Here is a 26,327-nt window from a genome sequence, read left to right on the forward strand (position 1 = left end):
CTAAACAGAAAAATTAAATCTGATTTCCTAATTTTTCCTCTTTGCTTATTTCTATTTGTTAACATGGCGTCATTAAACTGCTGAACCAGATCTGACCCAATGCGTGTTTTTGTAAATAAGGAACACAACCACACCCCTTTAGTTGTGCATTATCTATGGTCACTATCAGGCTACAATGACAGTCACATAGCTGTGACAGAGAGAATATAACCTTCAATACGGAAATATTCGCTATCTGTTCCTTAACAGGGAGAGGTGCCAACTCTTGTTCTAAAATGATCAAATCTACATCAGATGCTTACTTAAAATACACTCAACTCTGCTCCAAAGAATATTCACTTTTCAAATTTCTAATTTAGGCAAACTTCATTCATTCATCTAAACTAAGGATCAGTCAGTAATATCTGCCATGTGTCAATTATTTTCCAGGCACTGTTTTAGGCACAACATCCACAGGTAGCCTTTGCCCTCATGGTCCAGCAGATGAATGAATGCTGGTGCCAGAGGCAGAGGACAAGCAGAACACGGGAACTGCAACTTATCGGGAGTATCCAGAGATGGTCTTGGGTGGTCAGGAGGCCAGGAGGCCCAGGGTAGTGAGGCTCAGAGGAGGCTTCAACACACAACCTAACACATGACCCAGCCACCCTGCAATCTCAGCCACCAGAAGCCGCTTCTGCTTACCCAGAGACCCCACTTCAGAACCAATGGACTCCACCACAAAGTCTGCTGACCGCCCAACAATCCCGCCGTGGAGGCCAGGTCCCCATGCACGGACTTTCTGCATGCCTGCTTCAGGGCCAACTTGAACTTCAAAAGGGCTAGAAGGAAAGGAACAGAGGAAGCATTAAAGAGAAGCAAAGAAAGGGCTACATACAACCACAGGCTCTTTATACACACTCTTTCCACTGGCCTTATCCTTTTATCTGCAGCCCCAAGCTCCAGCCAAGCCCTTCCTCCATACAGGTGCCCCCACAACCATTGTTACGTCAACAATATCATGTAATAGGACTGTTTCAAACCACACTGCCTGGCACTATCCTGGTCATTTGCCTTGTATGTACACCAGACTATGAGCCTGGAAGGTCAAGCGAGTGTCTACATCTGCTGCCAGTGCTAAAACAAGAAAACCGGGTTGAATATGCTGTATCTCAAACATGAATAAATGCGCTTTAGCTTCGGCACAGGAGATTTAAAAAACATTGCTTAGATTCTCAGAAGCTTAAAATATACACAGACATCTCTTGAAGTAAATGGAATTTATTCAGAGCCTAAAGCTGCCCCCAGGAAAGCTGAAAAGCATGTGAATACAGGGAAGGCAAGTGAGGCCCACAAGGCAAAGCTATAGACTGTGCCCCTTGCATCCTGACCACACTCACAGCGAGGACTCTAATGTCAACCACAGCAGATTCTGCCATTTTACCCATGGCATTCATGAACAAAGAGGCACATATCGAAAGAAAGAGAATCTGTTTAAATTAGGGCTATAGACACACAGCCCATTTGCTCTGTATCACTGTTCCTCCTGGCTTGTCTGCCTCCCCACAGCTTTAAACCGCCAGCTTTTGATTTGAAACGAGGCAGCTGAAACCACAGCGACTTTCTGCTGCATTTGAGAACAGGCCAAATGACTGTGTACTGTTCTGAAAAAAGAAAAAAAAAAGCTTTTGACAGAGCAGCTCCCCTTCCCTCCTGCAGCCTGGGAAAAGAGCACCACAAGCCTCTCCTGGGCTGAGCAGGCCTCGGGAGAAGACACAATTCCTGCTAGAGACTCACCTCTTTTGAATGTGGTGTCCCCCCCAAGTGATGGAGATGCTGTATTTCCCCTGGGTGCTGGGGTAATACTCAAATGCATAGACTCCATCCTGAAAGCCTTTCTGTTTCACCAGCTCCTCCAGACCCTCTGTGGGAAGGAAGCACACCGTCTTTCCAATAGGCATCCAGACTCAGAACGAGAATCCACAAGACAGGAACAGAAAGACAGCAACAGCCACAAAATAAAACCACGTGGATGATCTCAGAGTGTGGGATTCCCCCACCCCAAATTGGGAGGATACTCCAAAGCCGAAAACAGACACATGTCTACTTCAAAGTAAGGGGAAATGGAAGATTTCCCAGCTCACTGGCTTTAGAAAGCTTTCTCATGCATAAGGGGCCTATGAGGTCCTAAACCCCTGGGGCTGGTAATATTTTTCAATGATCAAAAAGCCATCCTTTTTAGCTGCCCATAAAAATTGCACAGGGAACTCTACTCAATATTCTGTAATAATCTAAATGGGAAAAGAACTTCAAAATGAATAGATACATAGGTATGTATAACTGAAGCAGTTTGCTGTGCACCTGAAACTAATACAACATTGTTAATCAACAATGTCTCCTGCATCGGCAGATTCTTTACCAATGAGCCACTGGGGAAGCCTAAATTCCAATATAAAAAAGGCAAAGAACATTTTTTAAAAATGGTAGAAGGAGTAAATGCTTATGAGTATTTGGCATTAGGATCCTGGCATATCCTTTTCAACTAAAACTGGACAATGAAAGCAAGAAAGCTCTTGTAAGCTATCTCCAAGAGAACAGGTTTCAGAGGCTACCTCACAAACTCCAGTCTGAGCCATCAGGCAGGAACTTGTTTTATGTTGAGCCCTGAGGTTTGGCTGGGAAAGCCATTTAGTCAAGTAAGAATCTAAGGTCAGGAAAAAAAAACAAAAACCGCCTCCTCAGTTCCTGTAGCAACAAGCCAAAAGGGAGGCCAGCCCTCGAGCAGCCTGACTCCAGGTCTGGGCAGTCTAGAACCTTGCCTGCCTTCAGGGCATAGCTGCCCCAAAACTCAGTGCTCTGAGATGAAATATTAACTTTCTGGAGCTCAGAACACTTCTGCCACAGCCTGTTAGGAACATAGGGGAGTGAGAACTGTCCCGGAAGAGAAAGCGAGGATTTTACAAAGCCGGGGAGTAAAACTGCTGAGGCTACTGGACTCACAGCTGGAAAATGTCGAGCTGTTTCTCTGACCCAGGGTGGGGAACTCATGAAGAGAGTAGATACCTATTCTCCTGTCTCTTTTCTCATGAAAGAGCTAGAGTGAGTTGCAAGGTGCAATGCACTCTTCCACAAGTGGCATTTATCTACAGAGAAGGCTTAATCGTAGGGAATTTATTCTCCTTCTATAAGCACTCATCAAAGTAATTAGGTATCTGCCATAATTTCATTGTCTATAAAATGTAACCTGTAGAGGGGAAAATTACTGGCTTTGGAGATCAGGCTTGAATTCCAGCTCAGATGTTTAAAAGCTTTGTGACTGTGGACAAGACCCTTCCTCTCTGAGCCTAGGTTTCCTCAAATTAAAAAAAAATAGGCCATTTCATATTGCTGTTCCAGCTCCAATATTTATTTCTTTTTCCGGAAGCCCTAACATAATGTGAGGCTGTCAATCCAACACTGTTCCCACATCCAGGGCAGACATGACTAAACAATCAGTTTCCTTCTACACGGAGCAGAGAGAGCCTCCAATCTCTGACACAGCTCTCTGGGATAAATTGATCAGAACTAGCTGTGTGATGAGACCCATAGGTCATGGCTGTCAAGTTAAGCTGAAATCACATTGAGACAGGGAAGCAAAGGAGCACTTACTAGGACCCTTAATGGTGACGCCGAGCTCTCCACTTCCAGCAGCTTTGGTGTCAACCCTGAAGTCTGCAGTTTCTCGGATGCGAATGCCTTTAGGCTGCAGGCCTCGGCCACTGGCCCGGCAGGCGTTTGGATTGCAGGCTGTAAGCACAGTTTCGACATCAATTCAACCTTTTATTCTTTAGTCTGAGTTGAGTAAGCCAAGGTAACTTTGAGCCACCCGCCAAGAAAATGTTTGCTTTGCAGAGTGTGCAGCAGCTGCCTGAGACCAGGGGTCTTGTTCAGGGAGCACACCAGGCTAGCAAATAAAGACACAATATAACTTTGTCCAGGGACTGGGGAAAAGTTACTTTGGCAAAAAAAGCAGGAGTGCACAGCGTGAATTCGCTGGACTCCTGGTATTTGCTGAATCCTGGCATTTATCCTCTCGGTGGTAAAAGAGAGTTAAGACCTGGGATTGGACGTTGCTCAAACTTCACTGCCATACTCAAGGGTCCAGTAATTGGGAAGACTGGACTTTTTCAGGTCTACTTGGAAAATGTAGCACTTGAAAACATCTGACCTGGTTCCAAACTTTGGATCAGTGGTTTCTGAAAGTCTAAATGTTGTTCTCTTCCGCAGGAATAGCCAGAGGATGGTGCAAAAAAAGACCAGATCAACCCCACCTCGACCAAGGCAGACAAACATTTCAGTGCTATTACAAGGTCCTTGGAATGCAGGTGGCTACTCTATAATTAGGAGTAAACCCCACTCTCAATTTGCTTTCTGGGTCCAGTTAAAAAACCTAAAGTTGTATGTCTAGCGCAAAGGTAGCTTCTAACGTTCCTATATAAGAGGTTCACAAAACAATTCCATGGGGTTTGTCAAAGGTTGATAAAAGACATCAATGTGCCCTGGGACATTTTTGGTAACATGAGCAACCTTCTCATTAAATATATAAATGGGAGATTAACAGGTAAAATGTCAGGTTGTTCCTTTCCAAATCTGACACTGCATATTTGACAGGCTCCCTCTATACACTAGGGGGTCACAGACTCCAGAAGACAAGACTGTTCATCTCAAAATCATTTAAGTGGAGGAAGGGTCAGTACATCAACAGAAAAACTCTATTAAGTATTAACTAGTACAAGTGATAGATGGATATGCCAGAAATGAAAAAAGTAATCCATAAGCGAGAGGAAGTCAGAAAACATCATTAAAACTAGGAAAGCTGTTCAATATTCTTTCTTGCATTGTGTCAAATAAAGTTCTGCTTCTGAATACATTTATTTTTTTCCCCCTTTGTCGAGGGGAGAGAAGTTGGTCATACCAGAAATAAGTCACAACAGGATGACAGGACTTCCCTTGGAAGGCTTAAATGTATCTTTAAAAAAATAAAAGTCATGGAAATCCTGAGTATGGGCAAGAGTCTCAACATCAGCAGTTCATATAAACACTAAATGGAACTAAAAAGCTTGAAGGAAACCACCGGATTTTCCAGCATCTTGAGATGGCCTAGAGATGTGTAGATGTAATCAGAGAGTGAGTCTGGGGTCTGGCCAGACAGGTGGTGCTAACACCTGCACTGCAGTTTCCCACGGTCATGAAGAGCACAGGCCCGCTGGACACCGGAGGCAGCACAAAGACTGGCAGAGATGGCCCACCCAACCAGCCCTTACCCAGTGAGATGCCTCTGGCCCAGTGCTTTCGACTAGGAAGCCAACAGCTTCAGGCTCCAGGCTGGCCAAGAGGCCGGATTCAGAAGAGGAAGCCAGGTCTGCAGACGCAGATGCACAGAACAGAACAGGGAAAGGCAAGTACTGGTTAGAAAAGGCAGCAGAGTTGGGGGGGAAAAAAAGAGAGTAACTAAGTCAGAAGGAAAGAGTCTAACATTAGAGAGAAATGCATGCTTCTGGCTGCAGCAGGAGCTGACAGAGACCATGGTTCTATTCCTACTGACAGCTAGTCCAGCGGCCCCCAACCCTTTTGGGCACCAGGGAATAGTTCTGTGGAAGACAATTTTTCCATGGCCTGGGGTGGAGGCAAGTGGTTTGGAGATGATTCAAGCACAGTAGGGTTCATGCTCTTATGAGAAATCTAATGCTGCCGCTGCCCTGACAGGCGGAAAAACTCAGGCAGTAATGTGAGCAATGGAGAGCAGCTGTAAACACAGATGAAACTTTGCTCCCTGGCCTGCCGCTCACCTCCTGCTGTGCAGCCTGGTTCCAGGGGTTGGGGACCACTGGTTTAGTCCATACTCATACCTTATGACCCCTAAGCCTCAGTGTCTCAGATGCCCACTGGGAACAGCAATAGCCCCCGGGACACCGTGGCTGGTGTCACGACTAGCTGCCATCGTGCTCTCTGCCTGGCAGCCAGTAAAGGAAGCCACAGGGGACCTGCCACGTCACTGAACCTCAGCCACAGACACCCTCTCCTCATACAGCTTCCATCCTGCATCGCTCAGTGAGGATCATGAATCCTGGCAGAAGTGTTTTGGGGGCAGATTAAACAGGTTAATATAAGTAAAGCACTTAGGTCAGCATATAGGAAGCTATTCGTGTTAGTATCTTGAGGACAAAGTAGATACTAGTATTAATGTCTTGAGGATACTTCCTGCCAAAGGGGCCCTGGCAGCAAAATGACAAGTCTGAGTTCAGTGCTGGGCCCTGTCACGCACAGCCAGCCTCAATGCCAGAACCAGAGGCAGTCAGCTACTCCAGCACTCACCTTCGCCGACCTGCACAACGAAGGGACTCTTGGGGATGGTGTCCCCAGCAAAGGAAACCTTGACAACGTGGGGGCCAGGCTGCATTGGCTTGTACACACATCGATACACCTGGTTTCCTCTGTCTTCCACGAGCAACTCCACGGTGTTCTTCCCCTGGGGATCTTCCACCTCCACACCAATGTCACCCACACCAGCACCTAGGAGAGAGAGAACAGGCCATGAGTCCAAGTCGCCCTCTAGGAAGTTCCCTGCTGATGAGAGCGAAAGCAGGTATAAAATGCAAACCACAGGAGACAGAGAGGCATTCAGAAGGTGCATACCCAGACCTGTTTCCTAGCAGAAATAAGGAAGGTAGAGAAAGGAAAGTTGCTTATGGGGAGGAGGGTCATAACCAACTTTCATTTTCCCACAATCTCTATTTCCTAAAATTTCTATATTGAAAAGAAAGCTGAAAATTCAAGAATTGTGTTTTATTCATTCCTTTTCTTACCCCTCCTTCCCGCCGGACCTTGCATAGAATTTGGTCCAAGAGATGATTGTTAAACCTTAGTCTCTTTGGAGTATTTATTTAGTCAAGTCAGAAATTGATTATTAATAATCAAAGTTAAGATTGAGTATGAGATTTTAGAGAAGAAAAGCTGGTTTTGAAAAATCTCGAAATATAACCAACACATTTGAAAAAGCTAATTTTGTAGTTTTGTTGTTGATTCAAAAGACAAGAAGTCCAGCATCTCAGGTTTCTAAGGATTATCTCCAGCTCTGGAAGAGGAAAGGTGCTACCTGCTGTGTAGATGTCAAAATAGGTGGGCTTATTGGCGATGTTGCCGGCAGCTTCCAAGCCTGGGCCTTTCGCAGTGACTTTACTGGCGTCTCCCTGGGCCTTGTCGACATTCACCTCGAATGGGCTCTTGGAGATGTGCTGTCCTGCAAAGAGGACTGTGACCTACAAATGACAGGCAGGGGAGACATCATCACTTCTTCTTGCTCAGTGAGACCACCCTCTCCTCCATCTTCCTGATCGTACACACAAAGGTCCTGGAACCAGGAGCTCTGGGGAAGTGGCCTCAGTGGGACTCCCATCTGACTCTACCAACCACACAGCTGGGCCTGGGACATCAGGCCTTTAGCCAACTAAAACACATCAGACATGCCTAGATTAGCCTCTATAGTAACAATATGCACAAGCACTTCAATCTCCAGACACCAGACTCTTTAAGGCAGCTGCAAAAGGGACCAGTGTCCCTATCGAATATCATGTAGAGTTCCAGGATTTCAAATCTAAGAGTCAAAGTATTCTTCAAAGGACCAAGACCGTTTTCAGATACATGGACTTGAGACATAAGACAGATTTCTGTCTAAACTTTGAGTCGAAGCTCTCATCTTTTAAATTCTGAGGGTTATTGGATTGGGTGGGCCACTGGCCTCCACTCTAGTCAACTGGCCTTCTCCACATTCAGGCTTTGATGCTGACAGAGCCTCTGGAGCACTCTGAAGAGGGACATTTAAGGAAGCACTAAAGACAAAGAGCCCATAGCTCAGCATTTACACTCCAGGCTTGCAGTTACAGTTATTAGTCATCTCGGTGGAGTCAGAAAAATCTTACGACACTGCAAAGAATTTAATGGAATTCAACCAATCTGCACGGAGTAGCGATTATCTCAAGTCTGATTCACAGGGATCCGAGATTTTTGACAATGAACATGGATACTACTATAAACAGAAAGAGAAATCAGAGGAGGATTTAAGGGACTTTCCAGATGGTCCAAAGGTGAAGAGTCCACCTGCCAGTGCAGATTCAACCCCTGGTTGGGGACAATCCCACATACTGTGGAGCAACTGAGCCCACGCACCACAACAAGAAAAGCCACCGCAACGAGAAGCCAGCACAACGCAACTGGAGGAAGCCCCCACTTGCCACAACAAGAGAAAGCCTGCAAGAAGCAATGAAAATCTAGTACAACCACAGATAGATAGATAGATAGATAGATGATAGACAGACACAAACTTAAGAAAACCACGCTTCTTCCGCATCTATCAAAGCAAGCACAGAAGAACATTCAAGCAAGGGCCATGATGTCTTATCTTACTTTGTGCAGTCCGGTGACCTTGGGCAGATACTCCACAGAGTATGTCTTGTTCTTATCGCTGTCAGGGGTCACGAGCGCCTAGGAGGTAAGATGAGTGACAATTAGAGAAGGCACCGGTGTAAGTGTGCTGTGCTCGCCAAGGGCCCATGGCAAGGCGCCAGGCCAGGAACCTACCCTGGCTCTTCTCTGGCCCACCACTCCTGCAGGAAGCTCCGAGAGAAGCAGCCTGAAGTCACGGAAACCAAGTCACATTAGCACACAGGTAAAACCAAGTCAGGCCTCTCCATCGTCTCAGGGCTGTTACCTTTCCAGATGAGAGAGACTATGAAGCTAGTAACCTAAACCTTTCTTGGCCCAGTAGTTATTAAGAGCTTATGAAACACCAAGCCCAGGGACAGGTACCAAAAATGAATCAGGCACAATTCCTGCCTCAGTGGGAGAAACAGGCAATTACGCCAATAAACGTAGAACTTCAGATGGTGCTAAGCGCTAGGAATAAAATACAGTCTTAAGAAGATAGCCTGACAGAAGAAGCAGTATGTGCAAAGGTCCCAAGGGAGGAACCAGAGGATGATCAGCATGGGGAAAGAGCAGGGAATCAATATTGCTACTGGACTGCATTTTATCAGTAACAATAGTTAAATGCAATATTTTATTGTATTATATAATGTGTGTCCTTGGGTATCAATTTATATGATACTTTAAACACAACCCTTAGGCAAGTGAATTTAACTGCTATAAGACTCAGGATTCTTTTTTTTTTTTTTTAAGAAAAAATAAAAAAGCTTTTGTTTTGAGCTTTAATAAGAAAAATAGAGACACAGTCCCTGGCCCTGTTATAAGTGCCAAAGTTTCCATGGGATACTAACAGGGGAGGCAGCCTCCTCCAACATACCTCCTCTTTGTTCCCTTCTGGGTCCTCAACAAACACCATGACATCACCTTGCCCGGCGCTGATTGTGTCCACGGTGAACTTAGCTGGCTGCTTCACCATGTTCCCAGTGGGCTCGATACCTGTTCACGGGTTTACACAAGCACATTACAAACTGGGTCAGGCCCCAACAGTGTCGCCTTCAGGGAAATGAGACAGGAAACCCATTCCTGCTTCTGCCCTGTGGGAGACGGTGACAAACCATGATGGGGTAATCAAGTCAAAAACACAAATTTGGGAACTTCCTTCATGGTCCAGTGTCTAAGACTTCATGCTCCCAATGCAGGAGGACCAGGCTTGTTCCCTAGTCGGGGAACTAGATCCCACTTGTTACAACTAAGACTCAATGCATCCAAATAAATTTTTTAAAATAACTCAAATCTTGTCCTTGGTATTTAAGCAATATTCAGTTCTGAAATATTCAGAGAACTTCAGTCAAAGGCTACATTATATGACTGTGAAAATGATGTGGTAACTAGAAGTAGGGCTTGCCTTGGGGAAGAAGACAAAGTGTGATTCATTTTTTGTTAAAGACCATTTTTGTTTCTTGTTTTGTTTTTGGCCGCACCATGCAGCTTGCAGGATCTTAGCTCCCTGAGCAGGGACTGAACCCAGATCATCACAGTGAAAGCTCCAAGCCCTAACCACTGGACCACCAGAGAATTCCCTAAAGATCATTTTTGTATTACTTAAAATGTTTTAAATATTGCACTTATTTTTAATTAAACTTGTAAATTGAATGATTGAGCAAATTAATTTGAGATAGAGTAGCATACAAGTGTAAGAATTGATAATACCCTTTACCTAGTTCCGCAAATGGATACATCCTACAAAACTCTAGTACAATATCACAAGTCACGGCACAATCAAGATACAGAACATTTCTACCCCACAGGGAACTCTCCTAGCGATCTTTCATAGCCATCCCTTTTGTAACCCTTCATAGTACTAATCTGTTCTTTATCTCTAATTTTATCATTTGTAGAATATCATATAATGGAATCACACATTATCTAACCTTTGGGGATTAGCTTTTTCCACAAGCATCAATTCTCTGCAGTTTCATCCAGGATGCTGCCTATATCAAAAGCCTGTTCTTTTTATCATTGAGTAATATTCCATGATATGGACACACCACTGTTTGTTTAACCATTCACCCAGCGAAGGACATCTGGGTTGTTTCCAGTTGTCTCTTACTGATAAAGCTGCTATAAACATTCATACACAGGACTGTGTGCAAATGTTAAGCTTTTATTCCTCTGGCTAAATGTTAAAGAGCACAATTGCTTGGGTTTCTCTCAGTTTCTTGAAGCTGTAGGTTTATGTTCTGCTTTTTTTTTTGCCAAATTTAGGAATTTTTCAACCATTCAAGGAATTCACTACAGTGCCAGTCTTCAGACCCAGGATCTCTAGCTGCTTTGCCTTAATCTCTTTCTGAGACTCCTTACATTCACCCTGTAGAAAATTCCCAGGGGTTTTAGTTGCACTTAGTGGGAAGCATTAGAAAAAGTACTTCTATTCCATCTTCCCAGAAGTATTACTTTTTAAAAAGTTTTTATTATTATGGAGAATCCTCAACCGATACAGACATGGAGAGATATTAAAATGAATCCCACGTACCTATCACTTAGCTTCAACTACTCTCAGCTCACAGCCTGTCTTGTTTCACTGCTTCATTCTCATCTCTTTCCTCCTCTTGTATTATCTGGATACAAATCCTAGTCCTCTTAGTTTTCATCCATAAACATTCACTACTTATCTTTAGAAGATATTTTTAGAATGCCCACATCAAAAAATAAAAATAATTCCTTAATAACATCAAATGGAATTCCTTAATAACATCAAATGTTCAGTGTTTAAAGTCCTAAATTATCTTGGAAGTGTCACAAAAATAAATAAATAAAATATTTTGAATCTTAAAAAAAGTCTAATAATTTTTTTTAACAGTTTAAATAGGACCAAATAATTTTCACATGTTACAACTGGTTGCTAAATCTCTTAAACCTCATTTACTCCCTAGATTTCTCTTCATCTCTTCTTTTCTTTCCCATTGGTCTGGGTTGAAGACATTAGGTCATTTGTTACTGTATCTGGATTTATATTAGCTTTCCAATAAATAATTTAAGAAAAACTGGTAATAGATAGTTACATAACACACCCTGTTAGGTAAAAAAAATGCAAATTGAAGAAAATATCTCATTTCAGCATAGAAAAATGGCTGGAAATACCTCCAACTCTGAAGGAAAAAAATGGGGCTAGCAGCTACAAAATGTGACTTTCAATTGTTGTTTTCTAACTTTTTCTTTTGCTTAAAATTTATATAAAAATTATGTCATTTAACAAAGATTTGATCATGCACTTAAAACATTTATAAATATCCACTCCATCTAACTCCAACAGCCTGCAGAGTCAGCCTATCCAAAGCCAGAGACTGGGCTCCTCTTCTCTGGCTAACAATGGTTGGTTGGGAAGCAGAACCACACCTATTTGGGAGATAATGCTTCCCGCGCAGAGAAACCACTGTTCCCTAGGATTACTCAGAACTACACGTGCTGAGGGCTTCCTATGCAGTGGATGCTCCATACAGAACACAGGTTTCATTAAAGGTTTCTGCTTGCCCGTGGATACATGCTTTCAGCATGCTGACCCCTGCCAGGGAGCCCATCACAAAGGCCTGCTTGTGGCTGTAGGTTCACATCACGCCAGCCTTCCCTCCTTCCAGTTGAATGGGTCTCAGTGAACAGACCTGCAAATGCTGACCAGCTGGTAATTGCAACTTGGTCAACACCAACACTTTAAAAACTACAAGATGAAACACTCTCTATGTCTTGGTTCTGTCAGCAGAAACAAAGCAACATGGCCACACAGGAGAGAACAAATTGCCCCTCCCCTCTGTCTCATCAAGGACAAGGTAATACCTAAGGTGCTGCCCATGTGGCCTCACATGTGGCTCTGTTCCCTCAAGTGACCATTCTGTCTTTCTACTTAAAAAAAAAAAAAAAAAAAAAATTAAACATAGAATTACCATATGATCCAGCAATTCCACTTCTACATATATCCCCCCAAAATTGAAAGCAGGGACTCAGATACTTGTATGCATATGCTCACAGCAGCATTATTCACAATAGCTAAAAGGTGTTAAAAAACCCTGAATGTCCACTGACAGAAAAATGGAAAAACAAAATGTGGAATATGCAGACAACAAAATATTATTCAGCTTGAAAAAGGAATGAAATTTTTATACATGCAACAACATGAATGAATCTTGTAAACCCTATGCTACATACAGTAAACCAAACACAGAAGGACAAATATCAATACTATACGAGTCCACTTACAAGGTACCTAGAAGAGGCAAATCCATAGAAACAGACTGAGGCCAGGAGAAGGGGACGACTGAGGATGAGATGATTGGATGGCATCACCAACTCGCTGGACATGAGTCTGATCAAACTCGGGGAGATGGTGAAGGACAGGGAAGCCTGCTGTGCTGCAGTCCACAGGGTTGCAAAGAGTTGGACACAATGTAGCGACTGAACAACAACATAGAAACAAAGTAGAATGGCACTTGCCAGGGCTGGGGGAGGTGAGGATGGAGAGTTGCAGTTGGTGGGTAGAGTTTCAATTCAGGAAGATGCAAAAAGTTCTAGAGATGAAGAGAGGTGATGGTTTCAAAACACAGTGAATATATGAATATACTCAATGTCTTAGGTGCACCCAAAAGTAGTTAAATTAGTGAATGTTATGTTATAGGCATTTTACCATGGCACAAAAATACAAAAGATACATATATATGTGTGTGTGTGTGTTTCCTCCCTAAGTATATAAAACTTACAGTCAAATGAAGGAAATGGCAATGACTAGCCACATTCCTTAGCTGCAGCAAGAGGTCATTTTCTAGAAAACAGCACTGTGAAAGGAAACCGTTTCACATTACCAACAGGGAAACTGGATACCAGCGATAAGCTTATTGCAAACAAGCACTTTATGCCTTGATTAGATTCAATCCCTTTGACCAATTTTGTTGACAAAGAGATTTGGCTGTTTGCAACTTTTCTGCCTTTAAGGGAAGCATAACCTTTCAAATCAGATTCCTTATTTCTGCCAGCGTCTTTGACTAGAGCTTAGAAAGAAAGCACTTTTAAAGCATGCATGGACGTGCCAGCCTTCACTTGACTGCACTGTGGGTACGGCTTTGAACAAAGTCCCCTGTCTCGATATAACACAAATGATGGCACAGAGCCCACTTCATTGCCAGAAGGACTTCAAATGGCAAGTAGGTCTGTTCCAGAACTCTCTGTCCTCTTAATCATGCTGCAAAAGACGAGAACTGGGCTGAGGACAGTGCACACTCAGCACGCTGCCCTGGTCGTGTGTCATTTCAAGACCAAGCTGATGCCAAGTAGGGCCCTGCTAACTTCAAAGGGAATGAGTGGATAGAGAAGTGCTCTACATCTTTAGAAAGTCAATGCCATTAAAAAAAAAGAAGAAGAAAAGAAAGTTTGGGAAAAGTATTCTAGATTAAGAGTTTCAGATAAAGTAACAAGCAAATGTAGAAAGTGAGTCTTAATCAGATCTTGGTTTGTAAAACAAGAAAACTGTAAAACAGACAACTGTAGGATAAGAGAAATTTAATTATAAACTGCATATGAGCTGTTATGAAATTATTGTCCTATTTTCTTATGTGTGATAATGAATACTGTGGTTGCATAGAGGATGTCCTCCTTTTCTTAGGAAAGGTTTGCTGATGTTCTGAGGAGCAAAATGTTACCATGCCTGCAATATATTTTTGAATAGTTCAACAATCACACATGCGCACACACAGAGCAAGAGAACACATTAGAATGTTAAGAGCAGTAGGCAGATTATAGGAAATCTGGGAAAACATGGGAAATATTTTGTGTGTGTGTGATCCTAATTGCAATTATGAAAATAGAATGTACTCTTCCCCCTCACCACAGAAAAGAGAATAAATTATATCCTGTTGTACTAATTTTTACCAGAAACCACACTGGGCTGAAATGCAACTGTTCTCTGTAAATAAAGCTAACAGGCTTGAAGTCAGGTGCCAACCAGAAAACCAAATTCCTCAGAATGCCTCTGACCTACTCAAACGTTTTGAGCAGAACACTCCTGGCAGCTGGCTGGGAGATTATAAACAGGATGTCTTAGCAAGGAAGTATCTGCCAGGGGTTAACAATAGCTCCCACTGCATCTGGAAACCTGCACAGCTTTCACATAACCAAAAGGAGAAATGAATCAGCAGTCAGAAGAGCCAGGCTCCTGCTGTACCCCACCATGGCAATCTGGGGGACCTCCCCATTCACCTTCTCCCTCACTCCAGCATCCCCTTTCCTTTGTGGATTGGGCCTCTGATTGCTCATCTGAAAAATGGAAAGAATAGTCCTTTCTTTATCTCAGGGTTACTACATACAAATCACAAAGTACAAACTCATCCATCTCCATTACGTTAAAGTAGCACTGTTCTTGGAAGCCTAGATTCACAAGACAGAAAAGGATAGAAATAAACACAAGGACCTTTAGGTAAAGAAGGAAATTTTAAAAAAGCTATCTGACAAAGAAGGCCTGGGACGTCTTTAAATATTAAGCTTACACATTCTCGATCCTGAATAATCAAGACCACAGTGGCTGATTCATGTTGCTATATGGCAGAGACCAACACCATATCGTAAAGCAATTATCCTCCAGTTAAAAATAAAAAAATTTAAATTAAACACATAAATAAAAATGAATAAATCAAGACCAGAGGACAAGCCTCAAATCTAACATGACCAGTGCTTACCTCTACCATAGGCCCTGGCTTTCTTGGGGTTGAGTTTGGGTTTAAGGGGAGCTCCAGGCTTGAGCTTGGCCTTGGGGAACTGGGACAGGTAAGTCATCACTGAGTGCTCATCCACATCCGGGTGAATAATTTCTTCAGGAGTGATGACCTAGAATAATGACAGGGTAGATGAACACCCAGAACACAGCACTTTGCAACTACTAAAGTTTTTGCAAACATCTCTTACACCAACAACTACAAGTATAAAGCAATTGAGTCAGCTTCTCAATAAAGTGAAACTGCATCAAACTGGCATGCCAAAATTAGTTTTTGTTTTTTTAATTAAAAAAAAAAAAAACCTTTTAGAAGTGTCACCATTACCTTTGGAAGCTAAGGACCTTCTCCAGACAATTCTGTATGTAATTTCCAGAGGTTCAAACCTCCCCACAAAAAAGGCTACCCACTCTCCTTTCCAGAAAAACTAATCTCTATCAAGTAAGGAAGAAGAAGAAACAAGAACACATGGGATTAAAGCATATTGCCAAAATATTTGCTCTTTTATCCAGTATCTACATTTCTATTTACTCAGCTTCTACTAAAAATAAAAAAAATTAATAAAACCAAAATGAGATAATGCAATGACATTAGATATGTGGTCTAAGAAGCAGACTGAATGCTTGCGTCCTCCCCTAATTCATATGTTAAAGTCCTAACCCCGGGTGTGATGGTAATAGGGGGCAGGGCCTCTGGGAGGTAAGTAGGTCTGGATGAGACCATGAGGGTGGAACCCCCACGATGGGACTGATGCCCTTACAAGAAGAGGAAGAAAGGCCTCAGCTCAGTTTCTCACCACCACCTGAGGGCACAGCCAGAAGTCAGCTGGTAGCTGTGTGCAACCCAGGAAAAGAGCCTTCACCAAGAACATAGTTTCTTGGCACACCTTTATCTTGGACTTCCCAACTTTCAGAACTGAGAAGTAAATAAATGTCTGTTGTTTAAGCCACCTGGTCCGTGGTATTATTATAACAGCCTGAGCTAAGACAGCTCTCAATATGTTTAAAGCCATTTTCAAAACAGGAAAGGGGAAATTTTCTCCTGACATTCAGCTTAGGAGCAAGATTAGACCCTTGCTAAATAGGTGGACTCCCTGCAGGTGTCACAGCCCCAGTTTCACCACTGGATCCAGCCCTAAATAGCAAAAAAATGTTCTCCTGCCCGCAATAAGCCATACCTCTTTGGAGTAACAGAAGTCTCTCATGCACCAGATCAACCAAATTCAGATGAACAACATTATGTGCCCAGCTTCCCTCACTCCATGGTAAAAGAAACAAGGAAAAAAAAAAAACCCCAAACAGGAAATATTCTGATAATTAGCCTGCTGCAACAAGATAGCTATTTGGGTTTGTACACTTGCCTCCAATACATTCCGCAAAATACAGGACATGCATTGCTTTGGCATTTCTTCTCGGCAGCTCCTTCAACAATTTTACACACTGCCAACATCACATGAACGCCAAAAGGAGATGGATTTCGGGTTTAAAGGGAGATGAAAAACAAATCATACCGCTTCTTAAAGGTGAAAGAGCCAAGGAATGGGCCTTGGAGCAGAGACATGATGCCAAAACCAAACCAAAGAAATACAGGCAAGATTTTCTACCTTCCAAGGGATCCTGATACAAATACACTGACCTCAGCTCTGAATACCAACTTAAGACCTTAATGGAGTCTGTAATGAGGTCATCCATTGCCTGGCACTGGCTACCCATAACTTTTCTTGACCGAGTCTTTGAACATGGGAGTCATGATGTCAGGAGATGCTATTTAAACTCGTAGGAGGGCTTAGAAGATTGGACCTCAACTAAGCAACGTGGCTACAGCAGATGGTGTCCAGGACATATTCAATTTCTAAGTTCCCTTGTTATATTCCTGTGTTAGGATTATGGGCAATACAAATTCTCCCACAATTTCCATTGATAGCAGATTATCTTGATTTACATTTCTTTAAAAGTTCTAAGTGACTTTCTTAAAGATACTGGATTTACAAATGTTTCATAGCTAAAAAATGGTCAAATATTGGCAGTTTCTTAGGTTAAGGTCAAGATTTGCAGTCTGGCTTCCAAACATGGCCTCTGTGATCTTTGGAAAAGAAATATACGAGAAAATCTGTCACATGTAACAGTAAAGATTTTTAGGGAATCTACAAGCACCTAGGCAGTGCAGTGATAAAGAATCTGCCTGCCAGTGAAGGAGATGCAAGGGATGTGGGTTTGATCCCTGGGTTGGGAAGACTGGCTAGAGTAGGAAATGACAAACCACTCCAGTACTCTTGCCTGGAAAATTCCATGGACAGAGGAGCCTGGTCGGCCACAGTCCCTGGAGTCGCCAAGAATCGGACACGACTGAGCAGACAGACAGACAAGTATCTAAGCCAATGAGCATCTATTAAAGCGGATAAACTGAGAAAGATGGAAGAGGGCCCCAGGCAATGCTCCTTGAAAGCTGACCACTGAGGAGGTCAGACTGCGTGCAAGACCACAGGCATCCACAGGGCATCAGAGGAAACAGCTCGGTGGGACATGCATGCTTGTACACGTACCTGTGGGACGCCTAGCCAGTCGTCTGCCTGCTGCATGGCTTCTCGGGCATTATCCACAGGCTTTCGTGGATCCCAGGATTCCCAGTCTGGGCACAGACCTGTTAACAGCACACAAAAGATGCTGTTGGTGTTAACTGACTGAAGAGGTGAAAGCAACTCGGTGCCTAAACTAAACTCACTCAGTCTTTTGAGAAAACAGTTTCATCCAAAAATCTTAGTGAACTGTATGCATTCTGGGCCAAATGTATCATGGATATGACTATGCCAGGGTAGAAATCACTCTGCCTGAGCTGAGACTTCTTCAGGTTGTTCTTCTTGCATTCAGATAGAGATTATCCATTCCTTGATGGGGTGGTCTAAATGAAAAAAACAAAGCCTATAAAACCATTTGGGCCTGGTGTCTTTTAGAAGTGAGACTTTTTTGACAGATCACACTCAAATAGCATCAAAGCCACAAATTAAGGGCTCAGTCCCACAGATTCCCTGACCCCTAACTCATTCAGAGCTGGGCTTCTGACGAACCACCTACAAATCAGAGGTTCCTACCACCCCGTCCTCAGGTTGGATCATTTCCTAGAGTGGCTCACAGAACTCAGGAAAACAGTTAACTTACTGGGTTACTAGTTTATTGTAAAGGACCTTATAAAATGGAAGAGATGCATAGGGCAGGTGGGAGAAGGGGCAAGGAACTCCCATGCCTTTTCAGGCATGCCACCCTCCCAGGACCACACGTTCACCAACCAGAAGCTTCCCAAACCCGGTAGTTCACGGATTTTTATGGCAGCTTCATTATATGCACTGATCACATCACCACACGTTAGTTACTAACTCAGCCTCTATCTCTTCTTCCCTTCCTGGAAGCCAGGAGAGAGGGGCAAAGGTTCCAATCCTCTAATCACTGGTTGATTCCCCTAACATCCAGGCCTCATCCTTACAGGCATTCCAAAAGTTACCTCATTAATAAACTTAGGCACGGTTGAAAGACACCACTTGGTAAATTTCAAGGGTTTTAAGAGGTCTGTGCCAGGAAAGGTGACAAAGACCAAAGATATATTTCTTATTATAAATTACAGTGTCACAATTCCAAGCCTCGACATATCTACAGAGACTGGACTAGCATCCTGTATATTTAAAACATTCACTTGCTCAAAGATCTAAATCTAGAATCATCTCAAAATCTTTTGTATGCACAAGAAGTACAGGACTGGACTAAAAATCCCCAGGTTTAAACTAGAAAGAGGCATCCTAAAATGTGTCTTTGCATGAGAGCAAGGAAGAGGGCACTGGGAAATGAACTAATGCTGAGCTTCTAGTTGCTTCTGGATGGCACAGTTTATAGGCTCTCAAGGAAGACTGGGGACTGGGACCATCCTCCTTCCCTCTCTCCAGTTGACACCAGCTAGTTGCGTACATTGAGAACCACTAGCTTACTTAATACTAATGTGCCCAGCATATACAAAGTGAGCAGTAAATGGAAATATGATTGTTAGAGTAGATTTTTTATTAAAAACAATTTTGGAGATGCACATAAACACAGGCTCTGTCTTTTCTATTGAGTGTAACAGCAAACTCTACCCATCAATCTAAACCCTCCAGTGAGGGTAATTACTACCTTGGTGTACATTCAACCACTCAGAAAAGAGGAACCCATCAAGGGTAGAAAAGGCTCCAACTGGATCCTGACCAAGAACTATTTCACAGCAATGCAGAAAGAAAAGGGTGGAGAAAGCCATATATAGTCAACCCAGTGGTTGATAAAAACGGGTACTTTCCACTCAATAAATGTTTTTAGATTTTCACGCCAAACCACCTAATAGGGCACATGTTGAAGCCAACGGGAAACCAGGCACCCACTGTGGGAAGAGGGGGAAGAAGCAGGACTTGGAGTCTGGAAGCTAAACTCAAGGTCTGCTTAGAGCATGAAGGCCTTCATTCAGAATTTGGGTAAATAACTCCATGCTCAAACGAGTCTATGGAAAGTCTTGTAAGACTTTTCATCAGAAGGCAAATGAAGCCATTTTTAGCTCCTTTAGATATCTTGCAATCAGCTAAAAACCAGGACAAATACAGCAGTCACAGCAAACCTAGCTTTCCCACTGAAAACCAAGAGATTCAGGGGTCAACGATACCCCCACTCTGGAAGAGATGGCTCAGGCAGCCGTGGGCACGTACCTGGAGCACAGCTGTCTACCAAAGCTCCCAGGGCTTTGCCGTCTTGCCAGTTCTGGTTGAAGTTGGTGATGGGCAAGTAGGGGATCTTGTTCTGAATCCACCCGAGCAGCCTCTGCTTTGGCGTCTGCTTCTTGGCGTCATCATCTCCTTCATCCTCCCACACGGGCATGGAGATGGAGTAGTGGAGGATGAGCGTCCACACCAGGCCCAAGATGAGCTTCAGGTTCCCATCCACGATGGCTTTGCTGTCTGAGCAAAGAAACACAGGCAGGGTCAAGCCTCTAGTCACACAGGTGTGAACCAGTCTTTGTTAAGAAAGTAAATGAAAACCTCAACTGTTAGAGACCCACACTGAGCTATATAAGAGTGAAAGGACGTCATGCTGGCATCAGTTTCAAAATACTTGAGGTGCAGAGATGATAAGATTCCAAAACATTGTTAACCAGCGTCAGCGGATCATGAGTACACGAGAACACATTATTCTGTGTTCTCTATTTTTGATCGCTGTTTTGGGGTTTTTTTTGAAGAACAGATGATGGGATCTCCTGCCCATGGATTAAACCCACACTAGACCCGGGTTCAATCCCTGGGTTGGGAAGATCCCTTGGAGAAGGAAACGGCAATCCACTCCAGTACTATTGCCTGGAAAATCCCATGGACAGAGGAGCCTGGTAGGCTACAGTCCGTGGGGTCGCAAAGAGTCGGACACAACTGAGCGACTTCCTGTTCAGGTTCTGTACTGGAAATGTGGATTCTTAACCACTGGACCACTAGGGAAGCCCCCCATTGTTTCTATTTTTACATGCATTTGAAATTTTCCATTATAAAAAGTCTTTTTTTTAATTTCAAGAAATCATTTCAGAAATATAGACAATAAAAAGAGGTGGCTGCATTCCTGTTAACTAGGCAGGATGCCATCTAACAGATTGTGTATACACATGTGTGTATTTGCTGTCCTGAACTTATATTATACTACATGATCAGTCTTGAAATCTTTCTTTTCACTAATCACAATGTCACAGATATCTTTTCCCTATAAAAAGATACTCTGGTACTTCTCTGGTGACCCAGTGGCTAAGACTCCATTCTCTCAATACAGGGGCCCCAGGTTTGATCCCTGGTCAGGGAATTAGATTCCGCATACCTCAATTAAAAAGATACCACATGACAGGACTAAGACTTGGTGCAGACAAATAAATTGAAAAAAAAAAAAAGTTGTTTCTGTTTACACACCCATCTACAGGTTTCAGAGGCCATTTTCCCTCACATCTCACCAATACTGGGTGTTACCAATCACGTTCATCTCTGTTTCGCTGACAAGTTAGTCATTCTTAAAAGAAGGTCACTAACAGTTGAGCAAAGTGTTGCCAGGTGACTAGACAAAGGCAGGGCCCCCTTTCTAGTCATTTCCCAGCTTAACGGGAAATGCTCTGCCACTGGCCAGCCCCTCCTAGAACTCTCACTGAAACTGTTTCTGCTTCCCACTCCCCTTGGCTTCCCCGTGACTCTTTCCTCTTTCCAACCTCCAACTACAACCACCAAAATTCAAACATTATCTCCAAGACAACTATCTGTCTGTCTCTCCATTTCCTACACCCTTTTCCCACCAAACAACCTCTGTTGCAATCCCCCATTCTGCCAGGACCCCAAAGTGAAAATGTCAGAACCTTCTAGGACTCTCCTTCAAAGCCCTGGTACAGTTCCCACAATTCCCTCCCTACCTCTTGGCAAATCCTTTTCTACACTGTCCCCCCAAATATGGGGCCCCTCCTCCCCTCTAATTCCTCAACAGCCATGAAACTCCACCATTGTTCACAGAACCCAGAACCATCCTTCTGGTAAGGTACCTACCTATATGCTTCCCAACTCACCAATAGTCTCTGCTGCCCAGAGTCAAACTCTTTAAACATTCAGCACCTTGAGAGACCCATATAACCTCTATCTGCTTTTCCACCCCGTCACCATCACCCACCACCCTCCACATGCCAGGCTCAAAAACTCCCCATTCCTGAAGCACATCTTGCTTTGAACCCCCTGGACATCTCCACCTGTTCTGTATCCCCTTTGATGGGAAGGCCCTTTACCCTAACCTCCTGCAGGATAAACCCTGGGTCATCATTCAAGGGCCATATCTATTACAAACAGACCACCAGCCTATGTGTGGTCACACCATTCTACCCTCAGCCTCCTCCAACCCCCAGGGCTGTGAGCACCGGACAGGGAGTAACTGAGCTTTCTTCATCTTGCAGCTCCCCACGCCCTGTCCCTCCCTCCCACTGACCGCAAGCCACCTGAATGTTGGTTAAACACACGTCAAAATCCACTGAATGAAACTCAACTGCAACCACATGAAAAATAAACTCACATGCTCTGGAGGAGTAAATGGCATGCCATTCAAAACTGAAAGGGTGGAGATTTCTTGTTTTTAATCAAACTGTTTACTGTTACGTCCTCTTACAAAGGGGGAAAAAAAACCCACACCCAAACCCACAGAAATCAAAGGTAATTTCATGGTTACACATTCAGTCACGGCAAGACTTGATTACATAAAATGACAGAGTAAAGAGTATTATGAACTGGCTGGTAAGACACACTGAATGTAAGTGATCCTCATTCAAAGTTAAGGCACCCAGGGATTTTCTACATGATGAACTGTATGACGAACGTTTACACATGACTGTCCGAATAATTCACAGGACCCAGTAACAAACGAAAATGCAGGATTCTTTGTCCAGAAGTATCAAGAATATCAAGACGGCAACAGCAGAGCATTAAAACAAGCACACAGAACCCTCCTGAGTATGGGGCCCTGTACAGCTGCCCAGTCTGTGCAACCACAAAGGCAGCTCTGCTTCTGAGGTCCTGTGGTGAATAAAGGAGCAGTGATCTGCATGAAACACTGAACCCTGCACAGAATATGAACAGCCAAGGTTGCTCATATTCATTGTGCTGGACCAACTGCCAGTCCCTGACCATAACTGAGATTTTTGGATTAGATGCCCTGTTACAAATCTGTCTTTAAAGTGCTACTGATTAGTGAGTTACTATCTATGGATGGCAAAAAAAAAATCGGGTCAAACAATTTTCCATGCCCATTTCCTTTATTCAACTTAAAGAGCAAAGAGCAGTCTCATGAAGGGAAGGGAAGGGATAGAAGCAGAGAGTATGCGTACTTATTGCTAATCAAGGAAACAGGTGTACCGGGCAGGGTCAGATCTTGCAGCAGGCAGTATCTGAACAGGTCAGAGTGTCACCCAGCCACAGGCATCAATGTGCAAAGCTCAAACTTTCCTGAGTGATGTGCTTACTGCTTTACAAATGCAAACTTGCAGATTTCATCCATAAATCAAAACATGAAACCAGTTTGCTCTATTTTTACCCAGCTTACACATGTTGGTTTAAAGGAATGAGACATGAGTCTTTTTCAAAACGATTTTGGGGGAAATATGACCCAGCAAAAGTTGGAGTCAAATTTATGAAACGTACAACGCCCAGAACGTCTGTTTCCAATGAATTCAAGGTGGGTGTTCAACTGGGAAAGCCCCCATTAAGGTCTCATTGGGATAAATGATACTTTCATTCTGCTATTCTAAGAAGCTGGAGGGAGAGCGGTCCTCATTCCAAAAGCGATTTTGACAGGTGAGAGTTCAAATGCTTCACCAAACTCTTGGAACAATAAAAAGATGGCGACTTGCCCAAAAGGCCTCCCCCATTCCCACCCACATGAAATAGGAGACTCCCTGCGCCTTGAAAATGAAATGCTACACAGCGTCACAGTGTCTGTGTGTAACCATCACAGCTGACTACAGAATTTGCAGCCGTGAGCGTGCTCTGTGATGTTTATGTCGAATGTAAACACGGAGCAGAGACGTAAAAAGAGGAAAGGGCCAGGTCAGCTGGAAGCCTCTTGGGAGGCTTCCACCTTCTGAGGTACTGAGAGCCTCTTTCAGGAATAAAATAAGGCAACGCCCAACCTCCTAGAATCTGCTTAGATTGGGTTGGCAACTGGCCACAAGTTTCTCCTCCCCGAATTCAACCAATCACAGTCCCCACATAAATGGCTCCAGACAACACTAGCTCTCAAGCCACACACACCTTCTGTGAACATATCTTCTGCAACTACCTCAAATTAGCCTGAATTATATGTAAGTGAGGGTAATGTTATTGCTTTTATGTTTGTTTTTTGGGTTTTTTAAAGCTAGAAAGTCAAATCCAAGCTATTACAAATTCTAGGATCCTTTCAGCACATCAGTTCCCTAGTCCTGGTAAGCAGCATTTCGGAATGGGTGCAGGTATTAGGATAGAAACCAGCTACTCTTAGGCAATCTTCAGCAGCATTTTAGAAATACCTCCTTTGTGGACAAGTCCCCTCTAGGTCAGAGAGACGGTGCTGTTTCACGTCTCTCTATTCTCACAAGTAGAGCTGTGTGGACCCACACAACCATCACTCCCGCTACTTTCACAATGTAAACCTTCTCTCCTGGCTGTTGCCAGGGTGTCAGAAGTGGGGACCCAGGAGGAGAGGCCTGGGGGGGGACACCATCCCTTGTAAGGACAGCAAGTCACTAGTCACAGTGCAGCCAGCTGCCAGGTCAGAAGCAAACGACATGTGGCTGAAGGAGTCCAGGACAGGTAGGGGTTTCGGGAAACCTCCGTCTAATGTGCTCTTGGGCACAACTCATCAAGGCCATGTGTGTGTGCTCAGATGCTTCAGTTGCGTCTGATATACCCTGTCTCAAATCATGTAGCCTTGAGCAGCGGGTGGGCCTCCTCTCAGCCCAGCATCACAGTCACTGAACGGGACCTGTCCTAAAAGAGGCCAGGCAGGTGATGGAAGGAACCTGGGTCCCAGAATAGGGTGTCCCACCAACCTAAAGACTGAAAAAAAAATCCACTTCATTTTTCTAAAAAGCTCTCTGTCATAGCAGTTTGACTATAAGAAGAAGATACTCTGGGCTTTGAAGACCTGAAGTCACAAGGGCCTATTTCCATTTATGTCAGTAAGATATAATGAAATAAGGGTGGATCGGGGCACGGGGGTCAGCTGGATTTCCGATTTTGTTTCTTGCTCATGAACTACTCAAGGATGACAAAGGAGCTGTTTGAATGAGCACGTTTTACACATCCCTGCGTCAGGGTTCAGTTAAGAGAGTTCGTTCAGAAGGCCTTTTCATGCTAGCAGTTTTTCACGAGAAGATTCAGTAGACCAAGAGTGGTCATTGGTGTTGGCACATGAGGTGAGTTGAGAAAGGTGCTGAGGCCCCAACTAGATTCAGTGAGAAAGACTGCTGAAATGGATTACTAATCCGTGAACAAGGCATGAGGAATATGGAGACTCAGACTACTATGCAGATTAGCAATGTCTGCCCTGGGCATGGCATGAGGCATGGTGGCTAGGATTTCTTTGCAACAGAATAGAGTAAACCTTCTCAAAATCCCTGATTCGAGGTTTCATCTATATGTCCATAAACATTTCTTGCATGTCACTTTAGACGTCAAATTTTCTAACTTGCCAGCTGCTCCTTCTATTCTTTCTCACTTGCTGGACAATTTTTGCTGATAATACTTAGAACAAATTACAGTATTCTATAAACATTTTATTTTTATTTTGGTACACAGTTCTGGGTGGACTTTCAGATCTTAGGTACTATGATAGTGTATTGCTTCATAATTTATCCCAAACACCTACTTTCTGATTAAGAGATATCTTTTATTTAAAAGTTACATTTATGGGAATTCCCTGATGGTGCAGTGGTTAGGACTTTGTGCTTCCACTGCAGGGGGCCCAGGTTTGATCCCTGGTTGGGGAACTATCTGCATTATCCCAGTGGGTTTTCTTTTCAATGCCATTTTTGAAAAGTTACCACTTTTGAGGATTATTTTATATGCAGTAGTGAAGTCACACTGAACTAAACAAGATGGTTTACAGTAAAGTGCCTAGAAGACAGTAAGTCTCTTTTCATTTACTATTAGTAGGAAATCCCTGAGAAGTTATAACAAGGAATCTAACCTGTTAGAAAGGTGAAAGAAAGAAGGAAAAATGGAAAGATGCTCCAAAATGGTCAAAGCAGTGCATCTAAATTAGCTTTTTGACCCTAAAACTTCAGGCCCCTGCATTAAGTCATCCCACTGCTGCCCCACAGTTCTCCTGAGTGGCCATCAGGACAAGGCCGCAGGGACTCCTGAGCTTGAGCTCTGAGTCAAGGAGCCCAGAGTTCAGCCACTGGGAGGTGCGGGTAAACCCCAGCGTGAGCTGTAGAGGCCTCAGCATGGAGGCGTCTGTCCCTCCCTCACAGCTTCCGGCCACAAATGCTCTGAGAACACGTCCAGCTGAAATAATAAACACTGGCTGTGAACGGAGGCCCTCATCACCTTTAACTCCAGCTCAGCTTGTCACTGTTCATCCTGTGCAGAGCCCAGAGGGA

The 26,327-nt window shown here is 43.6% G+C and overlaps 1 protein-coding gene across 6 annotated transcripts in view; it reads right to left on the reverse strand.

Annotated features, from left to right (window-relative positions):
• The window catches only part of FLNB (filamin B), a 139,340-nt gene that overhangs the window by 59,869 nt on the left and 53,144 nt on the right, over positions 1-26,327 (reverse strand). For all 6 annotated transcript variants that reach the window (XM_005695795.3, XM_005695796.3, XM_005695798.3 and 3 more), the window contains exons 2-11: positions 19,903-20,151; positions 17,731-17,828; positions 15,156-15,303; positions 9,317-9,435; positions 8,422-8,499; positions 7,115-7,277; positions 6,334-6,531; positions 3,628-3,765; positions 1,777-1,903; positions 685-821 (exon numbers count right to left, since the gene is read on the reverse strand). In XM_005695795.3, the coding sequence (XP_005695852.2) occupies positions 685-821; positions 1,777-1,903; positions 3,628-3,765; positions 6,334-6,531; positions 7,115-7,277; positions 8,422-8,499; positions 9,317-9,435; positions 15,156-15,303; positions 17,731-17,828; positions 19,903-20,151 (1,455 nt within the window). The remainder of the gene's footprint in view (positions 1-684; positions 822-1,776; positions 1,904-3,627; positions 3,766-6,333; positions 6,532-7,114; positions 7,278-8,421; positions 8,500-9,316; positions 9,436-15,155; positions 15,304-17,730; positions 17,829-19,902; positions 20,152-26,327) is intronic.

Source organism: Capra hircus, chromosome 22, assembly GCF_001704415.2.
Source record: "Capra hircus breed San Clemente chromosome 22, ASM170441v1, whole genome shotgun sequence".
NCBI lineage: Eukaryota > Metazoa > Chordata > Mammalia > Artiodactyla > Bovidae > Capra > Capra hircus.